Consider the following 25,604-nt stretch of genomic DNA (forward strand, 5'->3'; position numbering starts at 1 on the left):
CAGCACAAATAAACTTTACCTCTTCAGAAGACAGACTTCTAATGATTCAAGTAAAGTAACAATGAGCAAAAAAAAAATTTGAGCAAAGTGGAACTTAAATTCAAGTTACTGAGTTAGGCCTACTTTGTATCAGACATGTAAATTGAGTTGTGCAAATCATTCTTGAAACAGGAGGTGGCAAAACAATCTAAGCTCAAGGTCCACTCACTTGTTCTGGAGCTTTCAACCGTCTTCATCAGCAGAGGGTTGACATCTGAGTTTGCTCAGTTTTAATAAACTGTAGATGTTTAATAATAATAATAAAAAATAACATATATATGTATATTTACTATTTAGTATAGAATAGTATACTATCCTATTTAAAGTATGTATACATTTTAAAACAAAACGTGTGACCACAGAGTAACAACCCAGTGACTATGTTTGCCCACAAAATCAGTTTATGTTAATCAGATTATGGCAGGAAATCAGATGATGCATTGTGAGACTATAAAACCCCAGTTTGCATGTGATTTTTTTTTTTAGTAATCAGCTTTTAAGTAAATTTTCCCTACAACAGTTATTTGTAACACTCCCACATAGGCCTGCTGCCTTCATTTAATTATAATTATCAGCCTGTATTTTCTATTTCCGTATTGTATGTATCACGTTGATGTGGAACTTCTCCAAGTCCGACAGCACATGAAGGCAGCGCATGGCTGGCACAGACGTCACAATATGCTACGTCATAATTATTGTTATGGCAGCCAACAAAGGATCAGGCTGTCACACTGTTAATCTGCATCCGATGGATTAAAACCATGAATGTTTTTTTTTTTTTATGTTGAACAAAACAACACAATGATTAAAAAAAATATCTCTCATTAATTGAATTACATCTTGATAATTCCGATGTTGCAAGGCACTACTCTTTTGACTTTAGACGTTTGAGCCAGGATACATTTCTGTTTACGCAAGTGTGTTGCTAAGCAACGACTAAACATGGCAACGATTTCGCGCTGAAAACAAGCCGCTCCGTGAATACTTTCTATTAATATGTATCTTTTAATAGCAAACATTTTAGTTCAGTCTCAGGTAGAAGTAAAATGTTACTTTTTACACAATCTATAGGCCTGCGTGAGTATTGAGGATACTGTAATTCTTTAGGCTTTTCTCTTAGCAAAGATCTTTTCACCACAGTTATCAATCTCCACCAGCTTTCTGCAGATCGATACAAAATGGCATCAAGCCATGGATCACTTGCCAAGGAGGCCATTGCGCTGCTCAATAAGTTCAGTGCTGGCAGACAGTGTTTGGATGACTTCATGGAAGATGCTTCTAAGGATCTGCAGGTGGGTAGACTCAGATCAGTAGCCTACCCTGATGCATGCTTGTGCTGACACCTGACTATCTCGTTTATTTGTTGCAGAACATGGGTACTCTGCATAAGAAGTTCATACTTGATGTCGTTTCTGGATGCATAGAGCACAAACAGTTACTGGACGTAGTTATCAATGTCTTCTATGGCCAGAATGGGAAATGCTTATCTAGAGGTGACCGCAGCCAGTTTGTCAGTAAGTTGACAATTAGTGACCTAGCTAGCTAAACAAACTTATACATTATAATGCAAATTTGACTCTGAATAAAACCAGATTGCCACTCACATGTTTACAATACTATGTTGTTCTTCAGTTATCTGTTACCTTGCCACATTTTCTCTTGATGACCTTGGACTTCAGCATTTTAGCAACATTATCAAATCTCTGGACATCAAGAAGATGCACATGGTAAGAAACGCTGATCAGAGTAGTGTTGTTGCATTTGACATAACCAGTAATAAATAGCTACACTATTGTGCCCTCTGTGTGTGTATTGTGTCTGGCTGTATAGTTCCTGACTTTCTTCTTCACAAACCTCACCACGTGGATACAAGATGAGTGGAATAGTATCTATGACGCTGCCTATGTGGAGAAACACTGGATTAACCCTCTGCTAAGGTGAGAAAAGAACAGGGAAATATTTTGTAGGAAATCAATGTCTCTCCAAAGGCAAGGAATAAAGGAATAAAAGCATATTTGTACCTTCAGATGGCGCCCTGAGATATATATTCTCATGGACCGGCTTGCTGTCAAAATATCTGGTGGGAGTCGGGTCAAGAAAGCTCCAATCAAAACCACTGAGCCCCAGGAGTTCTCTCTCTCTAAACCTAAACCTCGACCTCTGCCTATGCCTGAGCTCATTCCACAGCAGGAAAAATCAAAACCAGTCAGCCCTATTTGCAGTTATAGCATATACAATATTTCCTTCAAACATTGGCACACAGTTTCTGTTTACTGTCTTATATAGACTACAAGACAGAGCATTAAGCTGTTTATTGTGTTGAGGCTGTGGTGGACTCAAAAGGCTTTTGTTTTATAGGTGCCAAAAAGCACATACATGGCTCCTAAAGAAACGCAGATGATAGAGGAGATCAAACAAAAGAACCATCAAAGGACTGAGGTACAATATCTGCTTTCACCCGTTATGATCAGAAAAAGGCTATGACATGTAAAAGGCAAATTATGCTCTGTTATATTAATGAAATACATCAAAGAAAACAAGTTTTGACAGAAAGAGTAGTTGTAAATCAACAGCAGGTATATGCACAACAACAACAACAACAACAACAGCAACAGCAACAGTTAAAACATTACATTACAGTACATTGAAAACATAAATTATTATTATAAATTATTAAATTATCATTTTTTGGAATTCAATTCTGGTGGCATATACAATTACTATCATCATATTATTATCATCAGCACGTATACTGACTTTATTACATCACATTTGTTTTTCACCAAAGGAACTGCTCTATGAAGCAAATATGAAACAGTTCAGATGTGGAAATCCACAGAAGTCTGAACACACCAAGGTAGGGGCTACTGTCTGTACTTTACATGGATTTCCAAAGTAATATTATTGATTCATGCCTTCATGCTTACTTATACATATAGATAAAAACCAGATGTAAGGAGAAAATTCACTACCGAGTGAGTCAGTAGACAGTTCAAAGTCAGATCACATTGCTGATGAACCATCATTTATATTGCAGAGAGCGATGTCTCAGATTAAGGAGGACTTGGAATCAAAACTCAAGTTCAATTCATTTCATTCCTCTGAAATTCCCTCCAGTAATAAGGTGAGATCTAATTATTTCACCTGCTTCAGTGGATCAGTCTTTAGTATGATAGTGATGAATATGAACTAAGGAAGGCATAATATCCACTTGCATGGGTGTTCTGTTCTGATTCTGTTAGAATAACAGCTGGCCCATCAAGCTCAACAGTGCAGCCATCCTGAGACAGGGGGCGCTATATGACCGTCAGTTGGAGAAGGAGCTGCAAAGGTATGGCACAGCATTTAATTGCCAATGCTTGACCTATTTTAGGAGAATTAAACATCTCAGTATCATCAGAGATGACTGATTTGTCTGACTGAATTGTCTTGTTGTGATGTTGTAGATAAGGTAGCCTAATTTCTTCTCAGGTCTTTCTTGCAAAGAATTTCTTGATCTCAATGGGACTTTTTACATGTAACACCGTCCAATGTAGCTAAATCTGCTCAGTGTAGTAGTACTATGGCCGAGGCCCTGGGTACGTTTTCAACTTTAATGGCGCCATTACCTGGACTTATAAATTATTATGATTTGTACAACCTTTGTCCCTTTTTTCTGAAATTTAAAGTAACTGGCGGTGCCTCCAATACAGAGGTGGATTTTTGATTTCAAAGGTGTGTGTGTGTGTGTGTGTGTGTGGGTGTGTGTGTGTGGGTGGGGGGGGGCACAGTTAATTGCCTAAACAAATCCTCAAATGGGCTTTAGTTTTTCAGATACCCCTAGAACAAAACCCAACCATGTTTTTTCATAATTTTACGATGTCCCCTTCATGAAATGGATGGTTTAACAAAAATATTTTATACCGCAAAAAGTGCTTACATTTATCAATATAGTGACTCACCCCATGGGCGAAAAAGTGCAGAATAAAACCACTCATTTAATTGTTTACCAATTGCTTGGATTTGGTTCAGATTTGCACTTATATTGCCCAGTTATCTACCCTAGTCCTTAAAACAATATGAATATCAAAATATGTATTCATTAAAAAATTAGAGCCTAGAGGCTTTTAAATTCAAAGGTGTCATAGGCAGACATTTCAAACAGACACCCTGCGGCTTACAGCTAAGCCCCACCCCTCTACCTGAAAATGGAAATGTGTTGGCTGTTTTAGGATGTTCAAATTAAAATAAAGAAAAACTAGGGTTCACACATGATGCTGCTGACCATGTTAGGCCGATTACTCGTGCTGGCTAATGTACGGTACACATCAAACAAAGTATGCTCATTGGCATGAACTGTTTAATTTTAACTTTTGAACTGTAAAGATTGACTCTTATATTTTCATACATTTTAGCCATCCATGTACATTTTAACCACATTTATACATTTTAACCTTTTGCATAAATTATTTACATCCTGATGTCTAAATTAATTTTAGCCCGGGCTACACATAAATAAAGCTCAACTGCAGCAGGAGTTATTTCTTTGTGTTTGTGACACAGAATGGAGAGTCTGGTGGAGGGGGCACGTGAGCCCTCGTCTTTCCTCCAGTGGCAGAAGGAGATGCGTGAGAAGGACCTTCAGGAGGAGCTGGCCAAGATTGAGCGCAGGCGTCTGGAGGGACGCATTAGTTATGAAGAGGCAGCTATGGCCCGCACACGCATAATGGAACGCAACCAGAAGACTGCTCAGCTAAAGAAAGAAGAGGTGGGTAAAGATCCCTCCCTCAACAACCGATAAGAAAAAGCATTTACAGAAGATTACACAGTGCTTTAAAGTGTGTAAGAAGATGACAAAAGTATGTCTGTTCTCGACAAACACCCTATAAAGAAGTCATTTTAAGGGAATTGCAATTAGACATCAATAATAAAGTGTTTTATTTATGGTTGCTTTCTTTTTTCTTGTAGACAGCTCAGCTGATGCGGAGATATGCTGAGAAAAGGTTGCAGGAGGAAAAAGAAATGAGAGACTTGGTGCAACAAGTGGCAGAAGGACATAAGAACTCAAAAACAGCTAAAGAGAAGTTACAGAAAATCAAGCAAAGTATAGGTACGCCTCCTCGTTTGACATCACGTGTGATACAGTGATCCCTCATTCATGATTTCCTTTTCATTCTCCACAATTTCACACACACATTTTACAGTGAAAGAAGTCTCTGAGCAAAGACGAGAGCTCCTTCGCCAAGCACTGGAGGAAGCACAAGCAGAGCTCAGCAGGAGATTTGAAATCATCTGTGAAATCCGCGCCATTGAATCACTTCCTCACGTTAGAGTCAGGAATTTTGACGACTCAGAGGTGAGTGAAGGAAAGCATGGGCGCCATTTAACATTTGACATACCTTCACGTTGGCTACGCCTTGTGTCATGCTGAATCTGTTGTCCCGTGTCAGACTGCAGGCCATGAGCTGCTGGGAGAGATGTCCCTGGTGGAGCTGAAGGAGCGGCTGGCTCTCCTGAGGGAGGCGCAGCAAACAGAGCAGCAGGAGAAACGGGAGCACATCCTGGAGGAGAAGCAGAACAAGAAGCAGCTGCTTTTGGAGCAACTGGACACCATCAACCTCCACACGAGAGCGCTGGCACAGGCTGCTGTCATAAGGTCAGGAAAATGTTTGGCCTGGATTTGATTATGGTTAGTAGGAAAATGTGGGTCTGAAGCAGATACTTATACAAACATGCAAATATCACACACATGTTTTCGCATGTTGCAGGAAAAAGGAGAGGGAAGCCAGGCCAGGTTTTCGGCAGGCGATGACTCGGGATGACACAGTTTTGGCTCTGCAGAAGAAGCTTGAAGAGAAACAGCAAGAGCGCCAAAGACTGAAGCAAATTGAAGGCAGGAAGGCCAAACGCTCTGAACAGGCAGCAGCACACGCAGAAGAGAGAAACACAGGGACACACGACAAAGTGAGTAGGAATACTCAGTAGCCTAAGTAAGTTGTCAGGGTTGTCTGTTTATGTTAGTGTTGGGATTTTTCTCGCTTGAAGCAGTTTTTGCAGTATTTGTCTCTCTCTTTCTTGTTCTGCCAGAAAAGCTTGACAGTGAAAAGCTGGGAGGAATTGGAGCTGAGCTTAGAGCGTCACATCCAGAAGGACGCTCCTTATGTTGTTTCTCAGACAGAAACACTCAAGACATAAATATTCTCCACAGGCCTGTGAATGTTTAATTTTAGATCAGAAGGGTCTCTAGTTATATTTGTTGCAAGTAATGTGTGGGATGGTTAGCTTTTCATCTTTTTGTTGTGTTCTTTGACACATTTTGCATTAAAATTGTTGGAAAAAATGTTTGAGTGCTGCTATGATTAATTTTCACAAATAAGCTAATAATTATTAGTATTATTAGCCTTTTGTGGTTTCCATGTGAGTAATTATCTGGAATTGTTTATCTTGACTTATAATAAAATGTTAATTAAGGTTTGTTATGTTCAGTAAAGCTCACAAATGTCTCCCCAAAGTAAAGTAAATTCCACCCACCTGTGTGTATGTAGCATGAAAAGGGAAGTGGATCTTCAACTTATGACTTATGAAGGAAATGTCCCTTCCTCAAAACAATGTTGGTGTTACTTTTGTGACTTGTATGTTTTGGTAACAAGTTACTGTACAAAATGTCACTCATGATTTCTCATCATCAAGAGCTCAAAAGCATCTGTTGTCTGAAAACACCCATTGCATAGCAGAACTATGGATAGTATAGCTCAGAAATGTGACAGCAAATCTGTTTTTGTATATATATATACACATATATATACATATATATATATATATATATATATATACACATATATATTGTTGTGAAAAATAGGGATTATTATGGGCCTATTGATAACATTGCATATAATACAGCAATAAAAGTAATGAAAATATATATTTTTTGGTAATGAAATATCTAATTGAAGTGTTAATAATAAGTGCTAATTGTAATTTCCCCACTGGAGATTGATAAAAAGTATATTATTATTATTATTATTATTATTATTATTATTATTATTATCTATATAGCTCTATCTACCCATCTATATCTATCTATTTGAAATGATTTGGACCAATTTTCCATGTAATGGTTTACTAATGGATTTGAATCATTGCCATATAGAATATACTGTGGAATGTATTTGATTTTAACCACACAAGAGGCAGTGTGTCCCTGCTGGCCGTTCCGTGTAACAACAAGAGATCTGCCTGAATCGGGCCCATTTTCCCGTTTTTCCTCTGTAAAGCAAAATCACATGATGTGTATTTTGTCATATGACACTGATGAGAGGACTGATCCCACTGTGAGAGAACGTCACAGGCGATTCCTGTAAAAACAAGAGCAGCTCAGGCGCTTGTCAGGGATGTGATGCTGTAGCCTGACATTTTTTGGTGCTAGTACTCGATAATATCTGGAGGATGGACTGCCGGGGAGTTCTGCCTGCGATATGCGCCGCTTTTTTCATAGGTAAGTTGGACACTTGTTCGACAATTACTGCTGTAATGCTACAACCCACCAGGAAAGGTACTGTAGGTCTATAGAGATATATACCAATAGATACCATAGTGTTAATTCACCACTATAACTGAAATAGCATATTATAGCGTATTATAGATTTTGGTTGAATAAACAAAGTACAAAAACATTATACATGGAATAAAAAGTCAATTCAAATCTTACTGTTTTCCCCCAAACTTCATAACTTCAAACTTTCTCCTGTTGACCTTAGCATTACTGGCCTAGGCTGCTGTTGTGTTTCTATTGTGTGTATAGTGGAATTAATACTAATCGTATGTTAAATTGTGGCATCTTACTGTGGTATTACTGTAATCTCTCTATAGGAACTTCATCATTTAGCTGACACTTGAATTTGATACGGCAAACTTTCAGGATTACAGTATTTCTTTCTGCCAGTTTATCAGTGTCTAAAAGTTTAAGAGAGAAATGTTGCCAACCTAGAGAACAAGAGAAATCACATGACCCCCTTTCTGAATAATTGCATTTCTTGAGGAGGATGGCTCCTATTCAAGAAAGCACTTAGGCACATGGCTAATGTAATTACTATCACAATATGGGCTCTGTTTTGCTGAGTGCTTATACCTGTTGCTCTATTTCTCTGTGGTTAGATAAAGTTACTGTACTCAAGATTTTGTGGAGTGATTTAAGATATCACACAGTTTGAAGACGTTCTCATCTTTTAGGAGAACCATCCACCCACCTGTTTGTTTTTCATATTTTGGTTGTGTTTCGAGGCTGGATCAATGTTCAGTGCATGTCTGAGAAGATGGGGGATGAATTTACGGTGAATCTACTTAGATTAACTTTTTACTACTGTAAATGCCTGGAAGTATACATAAATGCAATTTCTGCCTAACACCAAGACTACATTTGCCAGTAATTTCTACTTGACACTTGCCTGGGTCCCTATCAGGCAAACTTCAGGTTCAGGTTACTTTTTTTGTATCTGTAGGTATATTTGTTTTGCAGCAAGAATATGACATCCATTATGACCCACAACTATGAAAACATACTAAAAACTTGACACCACAACAGCAGAAAACCCTAATTTGGTGTATGTGTGTATGTATTTTAATGTTCTGTGCGTGAATATGTGAGCAGAAACAACAGAACAACACCACTCTCATCGAGAATGTGACTTTGGAGACAGAGATCGGAGCAGAGAGATCAGAGTTATTATTTATAATATGGTTGCTAATGTATTTGTTCCATTATGAAAATAAAATGCATGTTTTTTTTTTAAAGCCATAACCATTAAGGAATAATATTTGAGTGGTTTTGTTAATGTGGAGAAATTATTGGGGGTGAAAATGTGAAGGGGGACCCCTCGAAGCAAATAACCTTAGACCCCAAACAGGCCCTGTGAATCTTATTTAATGTGTTTTTATTTATTTATGACATATACATAACTTTTTAAAGTTATAAAGTATTATATAAAGTATTTTGGTGCATATTTATTGGATAGTTGACAGTAGATACATCACACAAAATAAGGATAAAGATGAACAACAAGTAACAAAGGTCCAGAGCTGGGTTTGAACCGGGGACGTTGCAGCTCATGATTAGGCTACCAGAACAACCCCAATCATTATTTTGCATTCATTAACTATTTTAGGCAAATTAAATTGTTGAGTTTGCACTGCAGCCCTGTATCAGTCCACTACCAGAAGTCAGATTTAAAACATCCAGTGCCCTTCTCTTCCAGGCATGGTGGTGAGCCAGACAACACTTTCTCCTGCTGTGATGAACACCACTCTCATGGAGAATGTGACCAGTCTGACCATAACTCCCGTGATTCTGAGCAGCACTACCCCAGGCTGCTTTGCATTCAACACTTCTACTTGTGAGCCCTGTGCTCCAGGATCGCAGTACGACAACAGTGAGTCAACGGCCATGTCCTCTGACACGAAGCCACCATTTTAAGATGACCTCTAATATTTATTTTTACTGAAGGGATTCAAACTGTATGTAAGAATGGAAAGTCAAACTTAAGAAATCCTTCTCTATCCCTCCCCAGACACCCTGCTGTGTGCGTGCTGCTCTGACCCTGGTCAGTGTCTATTTCCTGGAGCCTGTCTGCCATGCTCCAGAGGATTCTATCAGCCGTTAGCAGGACAGCAGCAGTGTCTGCCCTGCAACCGGGGCTTCTATACAAAGTAAGGACACAGATTGTGCCAAGAAATTATTTTTACTTCAAGTGGTATAGGCTTTACCGTCAACTTCACTGGTCAATGTCTTGTGTATTTTACTACACAGTTTCACTGGAAGTCCATTATGTCAACCATGCGCTCCTGGATCCTTCAACAATAACACTGGAGGAGACAGTTGCACAAGTTGTTCACCAGGTGAGTTTATTTAGCTGTAGACAAAAACCCATACTGTTATAAATCAGTAACAAGTGATATGCTTTCTGCTTGAGATCAGCTATTAAACTTATAAATGTAAAATGTTTTTTCCAGATCAATTATAAAGGAACGCATTCTTGAAAATGAATAGATTATCTACATATAAAAATGTATGACTACAAATTTACATGCAATGTTCTCAACATAGTTTCAAATCTTCTGAAACTTGAGAGAAAACACAAATCACGTGTTGAGTTATTTTCTGTCTGTCGCTTTTAGGTTTTTTTTCATCGCAGCAGAGCTCCACTTCATGTGCACCGTGTGCACTGGGACGTTTTTGCAAGTAAGTTGCATTTGAACGTCACTGGTTGTTTTTAAGGAGGACTCAGAAATCAGTGTGGAACATTCATAACGATTTCTGTGTGATAATCACAAACAACATCACATGATTTCATCCCATGGTTCTGTTTGGAACAATTTGGCACAGATATACCCCCACACACAAGACCAGTTACACAGTCGCTGCTTTGATTAATCAGCAGAAGGTATGAACATGTAAGTGGCATGTATGATCATGTCCCAGCACATATGAATGGGGCTTATAGAACTGGACTTGGAAATATTAGATGGTAGATGTTATCAATCCCTAGATAAGGGCTAAGGGCCGCAAGGTCTCATGTTCTCGGTTTGCATTTTTGAGGCATCACGATCAAAGCAAAGGAAGAGGAGTGAAAGTTACTCTGAGCTCCTTTGACATATCTGAGCCTATGCACCCTGTAAAGGAGACTGATTTTGGCTTGGAAGGAAGACCTTTAGGCTCGGCTCTTTACCATGACAGTCAGATATAAACTTATTTATTTTTTACTCTTCGTTGTTATTACACATTACAGGCCCAAAATACACACACAATATACACAAACAGGACCTTATACATGCACTAATGGAGAGATGGCAGAGTGAGGGGGATGCCCATGAACAGGCGCCCCTCGGGGTTCGGTGCCTTGTTCAAGGGCACCTTAGCAGGTGAACTAGCATTGTGAACTGGCACCTCTCCAGCTACCAGGCCACACTCTGTATTTGGTCCGTACAGGGACTTGAACCGGCAACCCAAGCCAAGTCCCTGCGGACTGAGCTACTGCTTTACACAGATCTGAGACTCTGAAAACAGTTTTCCTTCTTTAATGATGTCTATTATTTTTCAAACCTTTGCTTAACATTTGAAATGACAGACCTACACCAAACCATTTGCTTGCTGTATATGTTTGTTAGCACTGTGAACAGCTCTAAACTGAATCAGCTTTGACATTTTTCAAAAATGCCTCTGAGTTACTTGTGGCAGCTGTGAAAGTATTTTGTCCATTTTACAGTGACAAACAAGCATCTCTCTCTCTCTGACAGCTCATCTGGTTGTAGCCAGTGCCAGATGTGTCCTGCAGGAAAAGAAGCTCTACAGACTGCCTCAAAAGACTGCACACCGTGTCGACCAGGTAATTCACATCATGCTAACTTAAAGCTACGAGGCCCTATGCTTATGAGTACTGCGGCTCATGAAAGAAAAGGGCAAGCATGAATATCCATCCAGGTGATATCTGGTTTTGAACAGGCATGCACAAGGCTCCCCATCAGACTATGTGTCAAATCTGCGGCAGTGGCTTCTTCCAGATCCACTGGGGCCAGGAGAGCTGTGATGTATGCCCAGAGAATCACTACTGCCCTGTGAGTACTGCACCTTCCGCACTCTGGCCCACAAGAGAAAATGAACCTGTGTGTGTTTGACAAATATCTTGCATATGTTTGGTGACAGAGTCATGTTGTTCTCTCAGAGTCCAGATGTGAACCCCATTCAGTGTCCCAGCGACGCGTTTTGTCCAGAGGGCAGCTTGTCTCCAGGCTACTGCATGGAGACTTTCTTCCACAAAGAAGGAGACACTTGTGAATTGGCTCCCGTCACTATTGCTCTTTTAGTTATTGGAGGAGGGGGTAAGTAAGAACTAACTATCCAGTTTCCCTGATATTTCAGAGCTTCTTTCCAAAATGCATCTTGTCTTTCACACCATGTTAAAGGCATTGGACTTGCAGTTATGCTTCTAGAACTGGTTGCCTTTAAAGTTGAAAAGCTTCAAGCTGCAATTTCCCACATTTATATAATCTGATTACACACAAAACAATGTTTTTGAAGTAAGTATTAATAGCTGGTGTTTGACATGGTAATGGTTCATAACTCCCTTTGGATACTATTAAGTATGCCTATTTTCTATAGCTTAATGGGACAGAGTTTGTTTTTTTCAATCATAAAAGGAAATGAGCAAAGATGAAACAGACTAAATATGCAGTACAACTTCAGAAAACGCCAAGGAACTTTCAACTCTTGACTTAGCAATGGTCACCAAAAAGGACTATGAATACAGGATTACTCTTCTCTACAGACTAAATTGTTTTCTTATAACAAAATAAATGTAAATGAATTATGTTTATTTAAAACCCGTTTTTTTCACTTTTTGTATTGTTGAAATGTATAGTTTGTCTTTTATTGTAATTTATTTCTGTATTACTGTATGTATTTAAATTGATAACATGCATTTCTTGCTGCAGATTTCATCTATTAACTACCGTAAGTATTGTTCTGGGCTTGTAGTTTATGCCCACGATATGTGACACTTTCATTTTCAGAGAGACTATTATACAGTCACACTTTTCTTTCAGCACAAAACTGAAAACAGATTGTTTCCTCTTACACTGAGTCCACTTCATGCACAAACAGGACACAATGAGATAAAATAAGAATCATGCTCTCACATCACACACATCAATACACTCTTTGTGTATGTGTAATACACTCTTTGTGTATGTGTAAAACGCCTGACTGTAGACTGTGTGGACATTTCCTGTAACATCCTCTGTTGTTTTTTCTCTTTCCTCAGTGACCCTACTCTTCATCATCTTAATGGTCTTACGTCGACGGAGAGACACTGATGGAGAGCTAACTGTAGCACGAGCTCCATTATTGCGCAAAGAGCGACCTCAAGGTCGATACTATGGGATCCCCTGTGATGCAGAACCTGTATATGCTGGCTGGTGAACCAAAGGACATCATCTTAGCTTGTCTAAGTGCTTGGTAAAATAAAACCAACTGAAGTCTTATCTACATGTGGGTCCCAACTCAAAAAAGGACTGATAGAGGAAGACTGATGGTGAAACACTGGACTAAGAGCACTAACTTGACTGTACTTTGACAATCTACTAGCTTTTTGTGGTACATTTGAATATATTTTTGAGAAACAGAGGTTTTTGTGAATTCTTGTAGTTTGACACTGTTACAGTTGTTCCACTCAGAGACAAACACACTCCTTTCATAAACTAGATTATTGGATTATGAAAGGTATGCTGGAACGGTGAGCTGTGTGCCTTAACTTGGTGGGAACCTCTCTGTCTTATGAAAAGCACGTTTTTTTACAGAGGTAATTGATTTACTTTGCACATGTTTTGGTGGAGATGCTTGCATTTACTTGTGTAGTTCCACAGTTACAGAGAGGTGTAAACTGGTTTGTGCCTTGTGTTTTTAAATATTATTATATATTTGATTACAGCACATTGTGTTGTCTGTAGTTAGTTGATACCTTTGCTTAATGTTTTTCATCTGCTATTTTGAGGGTTATATTTGTATGTTTTAAAGGAAAATAAATAAAAATGATTGGTGACAAAAGATTACGTCTTTAATTATTCTTGGATGCTTAGACTAAAGAAAAGAGAAAGGTCCCTCTTACAAGACTGTGGTTAGGCCACACAGCACTGAACAATTCTTTCCACATTATGTAAACATCCAACAGAAGACTGTGACAAATGGCAGATCTCATGGATCAGATAAACATGTTTACAGAGTGTGACAACCATGGAGTAGAAAGACAGATAGGCCTGCAGCTGAAAGTTACATTCAAGACTGCAAGTATTAACACGCACACAAAGTTGCTGGAGTACATAACAGAATTTCTGGAGGCTGAAACACACCTCCACGATGATTTTAGGATTGTCTGTTAATCTATTTGTTACCAGAATTTTGTTTCAATAGGCTAACAGATAGCAATGGTGAAGGGACTATAGATCCTTTAGTTAAGTAAAAATAGTAATGCTACAATATAGAAATATACAGTAGCAAAAAAAGTAGCCTATAGTACAAGTACCACAAAACTGGACTTTACCACATTTGTTTCGATATTTTTTAACATACACACGGACAGCCTACATGTCCAGTAACAAATTGCTAGATGGCGGTAATGCTCTGTGTCATATTTATAAAAATTGAAATTTGTCCAAACAGGGCTCCGTACTTACGTCAGCATTCTGGAGAAAACATGGCGGCCGCCCTGGCAAGGAAGGTGTCCGGTGTGTACCTACAATTTGACATTCATACTTCATTCTCCTCATTCCATAAATGTTTAGTCTTTTATCCATGTGTCAATGCACTGAACAGTTGGAGCAACCGTGCGTACGTGTAGTTCGTTAGCACAGATAGTACGTGAAGTTGCTACATTAACGTTAGCAACAGTGCTAGGTTTTCTCTTTAACGTTACTAGTAATCCTCCTCATGTGATTTTATGTTGTCCTTGTGTCTGACAGGGCTGCTGAGGCCGCTGTCTGTCTCTCTGTGTGCCAAGACACCACAGCTCTGTAAGCTCTCCAGCCTCATCCAGCCTCCACCTCTCTACAGCTCTGCTGCAGCCGCTGTCCGCGCTCCTCTGCGGGCTGCAATGTGTCAGACACCCCGGTACAACATCCTACAACGGTAAAAGACAAGAGGGAACACTCCTGCTGATTTTTTTAACTTAAAAGTGGCTATTAATAAAATCCACTTAAACTCTATTGTTTTTCGTGTTAAGGACCACATTTTACAATATAGCCAAAAGTATGTTACACTCTTGTTTGGGGCATGGGTGTATAGGGTCTGGGCTGTTTTGTATTGGTTTGAGCGGGGCTCCTTTATTCTAAAGAAAATCTCAATATTCCAACATATCCTTTTTTTATTTTATACTGTGTGTGCTTTTTGTGGCAACAAAATCAGGGTTGGGAGGTGCGTGGAGTAGGTGCAACACAAAATAAAAGATACTTCGTTCAATATCTACTGTGGTGGAAGTTTTTCGATGCAGCAGGTGTAGATGTTTTAAAATAGAAGGTGAAACAAAATAAGACAGTCGACTAAACCAAGTTAGGTTTTTGTATTTTATTAAATATATTTACAAATATAGGAGTAACACGATTTCACAAAAGGCACAGCATCCCTATGTGGAAAAGTGTCTTCAATGAGTGAACAGAAACATTGAGCTTATATACACAACAAGAAAATGGGAGTGATAACCAAACATGTTCTGGTCTAAACATGACTTGGCATTTCTTACAGGCATATCTGAACACAAGAGACAATCTAAATCATAATAGACACCTTGGAGCCACTGCGTCTTTTCCCTCTTGCCCTACTTTCACCCTGGGGTCACATACCCCGTACATCTCGAACTAGCAAGGGAACACTGGATCTTCACAGAAAGATAGTTTACTGTGACCTTGTACCTTTATCGGTTCAAACAAGGCCTGTACGCATTCGTCTCCAGACTTTGTGTACGGAATCTACATGTGGGAATGAGATAAATTCTCTTCCAGCATTGTGAGAGAAACACAAACAGAAATTATACGAATAATATAGAGAATCATGCTTAAATGTAATTTTTGCCATTACACTACTACTTGTTTATTGTAATGATTGAATATCCTGATAAATCTCAGAAAGGGATATATCAAAACCTGACTATATGAAGCTAAACTGTTAAGTGATCAAATATTGTTCTGTAATTTGAGTAACATTAACCTTCTTCATTGTATTCTTTCTCTACTTCTCTGTGTTGTTGCAGGGTATCGGCACTTATCCCCAGTCTGAATCAACAACCAAGCAGAAGTCTGACATATGTCAGTCTGAAGAAGGGGAAGAGGAAGACTGTAAAAGCTGTGACAGACAGATTCATGAGGCTGCATTGTGACCTTTGGATCAGGCGCAAGGTACAAGTCTTTTACTGTGAACTACCAAAATCACAGATTTCTTTTCTTTGCACCTTTAACTCAGTGTCGCCAATCTGAATTCTTGTTTTCGGGTGTAAACAGGCTGGATACAAAAAGAAACTGTGGAAGAAGAAACCTGCCAGACGAAAGCGCCTGAGGGAGCATGTATTCTGTAACAAAACACAGAGCAAGCTTTTGGATAAAATGACAACCTCTTTTTGGAAAAGGAGGAACTGGTATGTTAACGATCCGTACTTGAAGTACCACGATCGGGTCAACCTTAAACTGTAATTTGCTGATTCATGTAGTGACATCTTGTTTTTGAACATAATGTTATAATGTTATATATGTAATAAAATCATATCTGATAAATAATTACCGTTTTCCTCAAATGCTCTTTTAATATAAGAAAAAAAACAGATTGACACATTGAAAGTTTTGCTTAATTTAATGGTGGTTAATCGATTTAAACAGAAATATTCAACCTAGTAGAAGGATACGTTGATAGCCATGAACCATCATGTCAACTTCCCTCCTTTTCTTTTTTTTATATTTCACAACCAAGTTGAAATTTAAGTAATTTAACATTCTGGCCTGCCAGAACAAAATTCCATAGGATTTTAAGTGGTGTTTCCTCATGAATAAAGTCAAAGTGGCTAATTTATCAGTAAGTAAGATGTTATTCATATATATTTATAGCCAACATGTATGTTTAGTCATAACATTTCATATTTCTTTCTACAAAGCAAACAAAAAATGACAAAATAATTGTTTACCAGCAAGGCATCTGAACAAAATAATTTAAGAAATCAAAATGTTCATTCAAATTAATAACAAACATCATGCAATGATGAGTTTATCAGAATACACACAAGTATACAAATCTGCTACTTAGCAACATTTTTTTCTCTCTGTTTTATTTTGCATGAATTTTAAAAGAAGAGAATCACCTCCAGCTCTAACATTGACACTACTAACGTTTAAACAATCTGATTTTCCGGTTTCATTTTTTTTCCACTACGTATCCATTAAAAGGATATACAACATCAGAGTGAATGACGTGTAAACAGAACAGTTGTACCTGAGAAGCTTTTGTTTCAAACTTCAAACCACCCAAAATGATACAGATACAATGATAAAAATAATAAATCTATCTTCCATCAACAACCAACACAGTGATACTTTGTGTAAAGTGTTGCTATGATTCAGGCTCAGTGAATTAATTACAATATGAAAACACCATGTATCATCATGCAATATATTAACTAAAATGTAAGTTTGTAAACCTGCAACCAATAAAGTCACTCTCGTGAATTCCTAAAAAAGTAAGATCGAAGAAGTGTTGCTCAGTTAACAGCAGGGCACTACACAGTGATTTCAAACATGGAAAAAGAACCATGTTTATATACAGTAAATATGTATTCATGTAATATCCAATTGCTGCTACAGCTGAAAGTGGCACATTCCTAATTTGCCTCAAATTGCCAAAATTGTCAATTAAATAACAAAACATGCTAACAAACTGAACAGTAGATTGTCAAAAACAGTCTGCTCCACTGTGGAAACTTTGTAGTAGTGACTTTTATCTGATGTGATTACTTGTTACACAAGTTATTATTTCTTTACCACAAAAGAAATAATAATAAAGTTATTGGTAATACTATCCAGCTACTAATTGTATATGATTGTTTATTGTCATTGTAATTTTTGGCCATTTCATAGTATTGAGGGCAGTCATTTTATATTCTAAACATAGTGCAAACATGATTGTTTAAAGAGAACATAGATGTGTTGAAAAACTTATATCATTGGTGGAGACATTTTATATGTCTATGTCTTTCTTTAAGGCTTTTATAGAGAGGTAAATAACAGAATATTGTCTGCCACTGCTGTCTGACTTTTCATTACTACAAAGGTAGGTTGTCTCATCTCAGAATAGGTTTTTAAGTGATTTCTGAATACCTTATGTGATAATCATTGCAGAATTTCGCTGCTCACAGATGTTTCTCCAGAACAGATTGAATGGGGGTAAAAACAGCCTTTTCTTTTGATCCTTGCCTTTTAACACATTCTCTAACAGGGATGTCATGTCACTTTCACTGCTGGCTGCAGTAATTAGGGACAGTACATTCTGTTAAATAACCAGCAGGACTTATGACAGGGAAGACACGCATGCAATTGCCTTCCCAAACCTGATATATATAAAAACAATCAAATCAGAAAGATGAAGTACACACACTGTACATAAATACATATTCAATAACCCACAAATTCAAAATGTCTATCAGCATATCGCCCATTCATTCATTTGTACTATCTCAATTTCACAAACCTTGTTCTTAAATCATGAGCCATACACTATATATAGAGGGGTCATCATAGGTCACTTTGGTAATACCTTATTCCAAAGCAAGGCTGCTTCAGTCATGTAGCTTTTGGCCATTTAGTATTTTTACTTCTTGCAGCAAAGGCAGCTGGAGTAGTCTTTAGGACAGTTTCACATGGCTTCATTGTTTGAAGAAAGGGCACTCCTGGATCTTGTGAGAGGCCTAATGACTCTAAGAGGAGGCTAGAAGAAAGGACAGATGAGGATAAAAGCAAAGAGGGAGATAGAGTTTAGTCAGCTAATAGCTTCAACGAATTGCACAGTATATGGCTGGTGTTATTTTGTATTTTTCTTATTTTCAAAAAATCCCAATGGAAAAACTAACAATGTGTTAGTCTGTCTCTCAAAACTTTCTGACCTCCATACCCTGTCTGTGAATAAACTGCCTTAAAGCCCATTGGTTCCTACTGAAGACATACCCTTTTAAAAGCTGGTCACAAGTATTTAGTTTTATTTTTTTTAAAGGAGTCAATAATAGCTGGGCACTGTACGTTTTTTGGAACATTGCTAAAACAGAAGTGTTTTTGTTGGGGACTATTTGTAGCTGCATATTAATACGCACGCACATACGTACGTAAGTATTGATGGCAGCAGAATGCTGTATGTGGGATTGACTTAAATAAACTACAGTGCCCATGTTCATTGTGATGTAGTAACACCCAGTGCAATGGTGTGGCTCATTGATGTGTTTTTAGTATAGGGTAACAAGATGTCCATGGCACAGAGGAATACGCTGTATCAGGCTTCGGCTACACTGACAATACTTATTCGTAGGATTAATTTATTGTTGTTGTTTTTTTTTCTTCATGGGATTTGTTGACTATAACAAAAATATAGAATATTGCTGGTGTTATCTTTAAAACAGTGCTGCTTCATTTAGCATCACCATGCCAAACAAACTGGGTATTTATTAATACATTTCAACATCTAATATCATTCAATCCAGGGACTGATCCAACATCACATCAAAAGTTATTATCAGGGTTGAAATACACGGGAAGGCAATCAATGTCAATATGTCAACCATGTTTGGACTTTTTCCCATGCCACATTTCCAAAACAAGTGAGCAATTGCAATCATGCAAAAGCAAGATCACCCATTTATTTGAACTAAACAATAATTTCACTGATACTCAATACATGATTCAGCTTCACCAGTGCAGAAATCCTGTTAGCAGTCAGACTCTCCACATGTGCAGAAGTACTGAACCATGATGATTTATTTAGACCTACACCACAGCAGAAATTAGTGAATCGGTGAGTAAAGTGCCACTCTCAAGGGGCAGTTAGAATCGGACAGCAGCTGAGCAGCCACGTTGACGAGGCAGTATACCTCAGGAGCCTTCCTCTTAATCAGCCTGAGCTGTGGAGAGCTTGATGCTGCTTGCACCCCTTTCCCCACCTCCTCAGGATGCTCCGGAGCTGGAGGAGAGGGAGGTGGGGAGGGTGTGGAGGGTGGGGAGGGTGTGGAGGGTGGGGATGACTGGGGTGTAAGTGAGGGCGTAATGGGTGTGGACTCAGACTCAGAAGGTGAAATGGTCTGGGACAGCAACTCCTTGGAGTCCCATTGGTCCAACCCCAACATCTCATACTCAGTCATGTCAAAATCCTGTCCTGTACCATGAAAAAAGGTCAGTGGAGGGGATGAATAATGTGTCTCTGGTCTATTGAATTAAAAGCAGATTACTTTTTATGTAATTGCTTTAAAGTAGCAGCTGATTTTGGTCAGCAGGGATTATGAGATGTCATATCATAAAGTATCATACTGCAGACCACAGAGCAGAGGCCAAATAGGAAGTTATCATAAGACCGGGCCAATTTGTTGCAGCACAAACAAGCCTAACAAGCCTGTTCTTATTAAGTCCCTTCTTAATATCTGCAGAATTATGTCCACTCAGGCTAATTTCTATTTCATATAATGCAATGACAGCAGAAAGCCAAAACATATATTTGACAATATTGTTTAAATGGACTTTAAAATGTCACAATAGTTTTAAAAGGACACTTTGTGATATTATCATTGTTTCATATTGTCAACAAATACCTTGAAAAGACCAAAACCAACAATGAATTGATCTTTATAGCTTATAAACACATGAGTGACACACTGTTGCACTGAGTGACATGTTCCTTCATTGCAATGAACATGGGCACTGTAGTTTATTTTGAGTCAATCCAACATACCCCATCCTGCAGCCATAAATACTCACTAAAGCACCATACTCACTATGTGTATTAACCCACTGCTGAAAATAATTCCCAACAAATGCACTGTTCATTCCTGTTTTAGCTATGTATCCTAAAAACTACAGTGTCCAGCTTTTTTAGGAAATTACTGAGCATACGTGGCTAGTTTTGGTCTGTTAATGGGGTTTGTTGACAATAACAAAATATAGAAAAACGCCAGAGTTATATATATCCCTATAATTGAGTGTAGTCATAAAATGACAGCAGCATGTGAATCTCAATCATCTCAATTCCTTGTTTGATAAAAAAAAAAAGGGTTACGCCTTAACTGTGCAGATATTTCAGTCCAATGTAAACAGCTGTATCTAAATGTTATGTAAAAAAATCTACAAAAGAAATAAATAAATTAAAAAAAGACACCCCATCCAGATTAAAACAAACAATAACTGTTTCCACATGATGTTAAACTAGGAACAAATCCCCCCCAGCTACATGTGAGTTTTATCACAGGGTGGTTAGTCTGGCAGCCCTGTGAGGCCTGACCTGCTCCAAACAGGAAGGCAGGACTGAATTTAGGGGGCCACTCAGGAAAGCACAGGTTTTAAACAATATTGTTCAGGAAGACAGAAATCTACAAGATAATCAGTTTTACACAAACAAACCAGGCACTGCTATTGAATAATAATGGTACCATAATGGCTAGAACACTAGAACATAGTTTTAATATGCCTCTATAACAATATTAGCTTGTACTTTTCTGTGCTGGCCAGAGTTATGTCTGCTCACCCTTGTTGTAACTCTCCGACTTGCTACGCATCATAGCTCTGGTCCGATGCTGTGCTGCTGCAGGCTGCGTAGTGGTGCCAGGGCCGGTGTTAACGCTGTCAGACTCATAGGAAGACAGATCCTGCATGCTGAAACTCCTCAGTCTGTCTGACAGGACCCCTTGGCTCTTGAACAGGTAACATCAGGTTTTTATTTTAGTGTCAGCAGCAATGTGTGGCAGTTAGAGCTTAGATCATCTTTAGGGGCATACATCATTTTATAAAAACATTACAATAGGCTACTTTACAAACAAACACTCAATAAGCCTAATTTATTATGTGAATAGCAAACAACATGCTTGATCCCTTATATACACTGACCCTCTACTGGACCCCCAGGTCAATACAAAACAAATATCCAGTTTGCATTACCTTTGTTGCAGCCATGACTGCAGCTGTGGCGGCAACATTCAGCCCTTTTCTCCCAAAATGCACCAGTGTGTCATAACTTTTGTCCTTCGCTTGGCAGATATACTCATCAATGTCCTGAAACAAGGACAAAAACAAATCACATGAACATTGTGTCTCTCTTTATTATTATGTCAGTCTGTATTTTAATGAGTTGTATAAACAGGTGCTTCTTAGATTTCTCGTTTGTGTTACTAATGTTCACCAACTCACTAATGTGTTTCCTGACTCAGACATAGAGGAAAAGGAAAGGAAAAAGGGAGGAACACCATGGCACTTCCTCTCTCCTGTCCTGCAAACACATCTTTAACAGCTAAAGTGGAAAAGTGAATTGGCACAAAGACACTTTTGTTCTCTAGACAGCTGCAAAGCTTGAATTCTATTATTTACAAAACCATGGAGATTAACTTAAACTGAATATTTTCACCTTTTCACTTTCTTGAACAGCACCAGCGGAATACAGGGAAAGTACAACAAAGGAAGGGTTTTCACCTTTTCTTTTGAGGAAAGCGTGGGATGAACAAACTTCCTGTATAGCACACTGGAGCCTTTAGTGTAAGGGGACAGCAGCCACACCACAAAGGCTATCTTCAGTTCATAGTAGAAAGGGATCCTGTAATGAAGACACAAAATAATGGAGCCACTGGTACAACAAAGCATAATGAAAATATATGATATGAACAGTCAAGAGGTATATTATTCAATTAATTAACATGAAATATCTGAAGTCACTTACCAACAAAGAAACATATCTGTAAACACTTCCACAGCCGTGAATAGTGCAAATATTATCCAGTACATCATCCATTTCACCTAAAATGTAACAGAACAATGAAAGATAGTTAAAGTAGCTACACAAAACACCTTGTAGAATCATATCTGTGAGGACGACACTGCCTAAGTAAAAATACAAATGATATACTCACATATTCTTTCACATCTTTTGACTTCACAGCTTTATAAGATGAGTATGCAGGATACAGTGTACCGAACACAAGTCTAGAAGACAGAAAATGTGCCCATCAACTTCAGAAACAAAACATTTAATACTGCAGTACAACAGATATTTCAAATCTGCATGATGACACATCAAATCAAGACATTTTAAATGTAATAATCATGATTATGAACAATATATTATGGCAGAGATTTCAAATTAGGCTCTTGAAAAATACCTGTGCTAAAATGTTAGATGTATAGTATTTCTGTCCTCATAAATCCAATGAAAGTATCTGGAAATAGTTTTGCTGTTTCAATATATACAATACACTTTTTCCCATGAGCTTTCTGAGCTACAGCCTACATAACTAAACAGATGGGCAGGTTGTCGGTTTTCAGGTGAGATCAAGGACCAATAGACCAGAAAGGGTGCAACAGCTTTTCCGTAGAAAGAAACGTTAAACGTTAAATCAACCATGTAGTTACAGTAGATTTAGCCCTGGCTGATTTGGTTAAACAAGCTGTCCAAGTGCTAAACTTCCAGTCATGAAGTAAAATTAGCTTCCATGTGTTTTCTTCCTTTTCTTTAAAATTCTATTTGTGTATCAACACCTGTGCTGCTAGGTGTCCTAACAGAGACAAGACCCTGTTGAATTGCTACAGTCAGGCAACAGCTGTGAGTGCGACCTGATCGAATTACTAACCCACATCATGTTGCACCTCTCCAGCCTGGCCAGCTAACTAACAGAGTTAGAAACACAAGGCCACTAAATATAAATCTGTGGGAGACGCAACTAAACCTTTCTGTTGGAGATTGGACCCAAAATGACCCACATAAGCAGGTTGTGAACAGCCAGGTCTGAGACAGTTCCATCTACTGTATGTAACAAGATCTTGTAATCTAAATTTAATTGCCTCACTATTTTTAAGGTTGGGCCTGCCATTGGTATACTCCACACAGTCTGCAATGGCGCTGATTCATACTTTGTGCAGGTAGAAATAACCATAACTTGCTGTGATAAATGTCGTCCTATTGTTAAATCATTCAAATCCCTAGCCATAAGGGAATAGCTTGGGATGTATGCATCTCTTATTACATGAATAACTCTTGCATTGTAACCTGAGAAGGCTGACCCATCCCTTTTGTTTTTTCCCCCAATATGGGACATCAACAGAGAATATGGCTCCACTCAAAGACCGCTCCTCGCTGCTCAGTGACATTTAGCTTTCTGCCAGTGAAAGACGCCTCTGAATTCTGGATCTGACTCATATGACCATTTTATGGATGATAATAGATTATTCAGCCAATCACGTCACCTCTTTGTCTGTGTAATAAAAAAGGGGACTTGATAAACACAGAGTGCCAGGCTACTGAGCGCTGTTCAGAAATACACTATAGCCTATACAGGCCTAGCTCAGCATTCCTGCTGCTGAAATGGCAAAGTACAATCCTGTGGAATTTGGACTGTTTTCAGACAAAAATTATAGACGGACGTCTGATTCTGATTAAATATTAGACAATTTGCGGGGGCTTGTAAAGCGCGCTGCTCCAGCACCGTCAATGAGCGGCTCAAATACCCGCAATAACCGAGAACCGCAATTTATTATTATCCTCCTCTGTGACAGAGCATATTGAAAGAAATAATAAAAGCACTTACACCACAAGTCTAGAGATGATCCAGGAGACCATTGCGATGGAAAGTCGACAGGACGCGCTGTCAGCAGGGAGGAGTGTCCTCCAGATGACAGGCAGGCGCGTGCAGGCGGCGGCGGCGGCGTCGTCTGGACGCACACAGGCAGCAACGTGATGCAGGATAAACAGTGACTATTACTCTTATCCATAGATGGCAGTGTTGCATTGCACAGACAACACAGATACTCAGTCAGCATGTCTGGTAGGTAAAGACGAGGCTGCCTGGCTAAAAGTGGCTTTAGATGTGATATGATTGTATGAAATAACTGTGTATCCGTGGAGGAAAATATTTTATGTTGGGCCCCTAATGACAACATTTCCCTTTGCAGAGCAAACATAAAAACAGTCCAGAGATCCAGACACTCAGTTTGTGGTCATTTTGATTAAACAATTAATTTAGAAATATACACCATGTGGGTAGGGGTGAAACTTAGCAATTTTAATTATTGATAAATCGGCCGCTCCTTTGCTAGATGATTCATTTTTTTTCTATAAAATAGTGAAAAATGTCTATCACAATTCCCTAAAACCCAAGTGACAGCTTCAGATTGATTGTTTTGTCTGATCAGCAGACCAACACCCCATAATATTCACTTTAAACAACAAATCTAAAAAGGAGCTGGAACCAGAGAATGATTTTGCTTTACTGAAATTATGAATTGATTATCATATTAATTGCCCACCTTAACATAATATTAACTAAAATAATACAGCTCTTAAAATGGGGCATGAAATCTCTCGACCTCTGGTTAACATACCTGGGAACAACTGCTACATTAGAGCTACAGTACCTTTGATTTGCCTTTGGCCAACATACTGAAGCCAGAACACAGGCAAGGGTTTGTTAAAGTACAACAAAAGCTGCTGAGGGAGTGTGGCTAGTAGAAATCTAATAGTCCAGTCATTCTAAGCCAAAATGGGGGTCAACCTTGAACAAATTGCAACAGAAGCAAACTCAACTGATCCTCAATATGTCCTGAGTAAGGAAAAAAAAGCCCCGAAGAATCCCATTAGGAGAAAGTTTCGAAGAAGACCCAAATATAGCCTATTCATACGCCAATTCATTCTTTTTCTCACGTGAATAGGGTAAAAATTTTAACCTTTAGCTATCACCATGAAAATTACTGAGTTGATTACTCACATCAAGACAAACAAAAACTGTATTACAAGTTTTGTTGAAATTATTTGTTAACATGGGCAAATGGTGTTAACAAAA

The 25,604-nt window shown here is 38.5% G+C and overlaps 4 protein-coding genes and 2 long non-coding RNA genes across 11 annotated transcripts; 3 read left to right on the forward strand and 3 right to left on the reverse strand.

Moving 5' to 3' along the window:
• The first annotated feature begins 816 nt into the window (after window positions 1-816).
• Window positions 817-6,386, forward strand: cfap99 (cilia and flagella associated protein 99). Of its 6 annotated transcripts, none has more exons than XM_035994436.1 (16): window positions 817-1,074; window positions 1,197-1,331; window positions 1,409-1,532; window positions 1,672-1,766; window positions 1,870-1,976; window positions 2,067-2,244; window positions 2,398-2,478; window positions 2,828-2,896; window positions 3,077-3,163; window positions 3,282-3,370; window positions 4,582-4,786; window positions 4,987-5,128; window positions 5,223-5,374; window positions 5,469-5,674; window positions 5,787-5,986; window positions 6,106-6,386. In XM_035994436.1, the coding sequence occupies exons 1-16, from the start codon at window positions 1,036-1,038 to the stop codon at window positions 6,240-6,242; spliced, it is 2,046 nt and encodes a 681-aa protein (XP_035850329.1). In that variant the 5' UTR covers window positions 817-1,035; the 3' UTR covers window positions 6,243-6,386. The 6 variants fall into 6 exon arrangements, with proteins under 6 accessions (XP_035850329.1, XP_031135132.1, XP_035850327.1 ...); XM_035994434.1 differs by having other exon boundaries at window positions 820-1,074; window positions 1,409-1,553; window positions 6,106-6,384; XM_035994435.1 differs by having other exon boundaries at window positions 820-1,074; window positions 1,409-1,553; window positions 5,787-5,982; window positions 6,111-6,384.
• On the reverse strand, window positions 3,789-5,571 carry LOC118493707. Its single transcript, XR_004895659.1, has 2 exons — window positions 5,418-5,571; window positions 3,789-4,771 (listed from the first exon to the last, which is right to left on the reverse strand). It is a non-coding gene; the product is annotated as an uncharacterized LOC118493707 (long non-coding RNA).
• Window positions 6,387-7,261: 875 nt separating the features above from the next.
• On the forward strand, window positions 7,262-13,614 carry si:dkey-21a6.5 (laminin subunit beta-1). Its single transcript, XM_031279208.2, has 9 exons — window positions 7,262-7,513; window positions 9,270-9,443; window positions 9,582-9,720; window positions 9,821-9,909; window positions 10,189-10,252; window positions 11,308-11,396; window positions 11,513-11,625; window positions 11,733-11,889; window positions 12,831-13,614. Exons 1-9 carry the CDS (start codon window positions 7,465-7,467, stop codon window positions 12,986-12,988), a joined length of 1,032 nt encoding a protein of 343 aa, XP_031135068.1. The 5' UTR covers window positions 7,262-7,464; the 3' UTR covers window positions 12,989-13,614.
• On the reverse strand, window positions 7,780-15,797 carry LOC118493706. Its single transcript, XR_004895658.1, has 3 exons — window positions 15,428-15,797; window positions 14,091-14,094; window positions 7,780-7,790 (listed from the first exon to the last, which is right to left on the reverse strand). It is a non-coding gene; the product is annotated as an uncharacterized LOC118493706 (long non-coding RNA).
• mrpl35 (mitochondrial ribosomal protein L35) lies at window positions 14,107-16,326 on the forward strand. Its single transcript, XM_031278834.2, has 4 exons — window positions 14,107-14,289; window positions 14,524-14,689; window positions 15,807-15,951; window positions 16,054-16,326. The coding sequence occupies exons 1-4, from the start codon at window positions 14,172-14,174 to the stop codon at window positions 16,240-16,242; spliced, it is 618 nt and encodes a 205-aa protein (XP_031134694.2). The 5' UTR covers window positions 14,107-14,171; the 3' UTR covers window positions 16,243-16,326.
• A 57-nt stretch (window positions 16,327-16,383) lies between these two features.
• Window positions 16,384-24,774, reverse strand: reep1 (receptor accessory protein 1). Its single transcript, XM_031278832.2, has 8 exons — window positions 24,354-24,774; window positions 22,683-22,755; window positions 22,493-22,569; window positions 22,249-22,369; window positions 21,721-21,834; window positions 21,311-21,476; window positions 19,671-19,951; window positions 16,384-18,520 (listed from the first exon to the last, which is right to left on the reverse strand). Exons 1-8 carry the CDS (start codon window positions 24,383-24,385, stop codon window positions 18,449-18,451), a joined length of 936 nt encoding a protein of 311 aa, XP_031134692.1. The 5' UTR covers window positions 24,386-24,774; the 3' UTR covers window positions 16,384-18,448.
• Between the last annotated feature and the right edge of the window lie 830 nt (window positions 24,775-25,604).

Source organism: Sander lucioperca, chromosome 18 (assembly GCF_008315115.2).
Source record: "Sander lucioperca isolate FBNREF2018 chromosome 18, SLUC_FBN_1.2, whole genome shotgun sequence".
NCBI classification, from domain to species: Eukaryota; Metazoa; Chordata; class Actinopteri; order Perciformes; family Percidae; genus Sander; species Sander lucioperca.

Bases quoted from the DNA above. Each gene is read 5' to 3' on its own strand.
- mrpl35 (XM_031278834.2), top strand. From the start codon at position 14,172: ATGGCGGTAATGCTCTGTGTCATATTTATAAAAATTGAAATTTGTCCA. The intron at 14,290-14,523 runs GTGTGTACCTAC...TGTGTCTGACAG, and splicing joins CCTGGCAAGGAAGGTGTCCG to GGCTGCTGAGGCCGCTGTCT. The intron at 14,690-15,806 runs GTAAAAGACAAG...GTGTTGTTGCAG, and splicing joins CGGTACAACATCCTACAACG to GGTATCGGCACTTATCCCCA.
- reep1 (XM_031278832.2), bottom strand. From the start codon at position 24,385: ATGGTCTCCTGGATCATCTCTAGACTTGTGGT. The intron at 22,570-22,682 runs GTGAGTATATCA...GTTACATTTTAG, and splicing joins CAAAAGATGTGAAAGAATAT to GTGAAATGGATGATGTACTG. The intron at 19,952-21,310 runs GTGAGCAGACAT...TTCATGGTACAG, and splicing joins GTCGGAGAGTTACAACAAGG to GACAGGATTTTGACATGACT.
- cfap99 (XM_035994434.1), top strand. From the start codon at position 1,036: ATGTATCTTTTAATAGCAAACATTTTAGTTCAGTCTCAG. The intron at 1,075-1,196 runs GTAGAAGTAAAA...AATCTCCACCAG, and splicing joins ACATTTTAGTTCAGTCTCAG to CTTTCTGCAGATCGATACAA. The intron at 1,332-1,408 runs GTGGGTAGACTC...TATTTGTTGCAG, and splicing joins ATGCTTCTAAGGATCTGCAG to AACATGGGTACTCTGCATAA.
- si:dkey-21a6.5 (XM_031279208.2), top strand. From the start codon at position 7,465: ATGGACTGCCGGGGAGTTCTGCCTGCGATATGCGCCGCTTTTTTCATA. The intron at 7,514-9,269 runs GTAAGTTGGACA...CTTCTCTTCCAG, and splicing joins ATGCGCCGCTTTTTTCATAG to GCATGGTGGTGAGCCAGACA. The intron at 11,397-11,512 runs GTAATTCACATC...GGTTTTGAACAG, and splicing joins CTGCACACCGTGTCGACCAG to GCATGCACAAGGCTCCCCAT.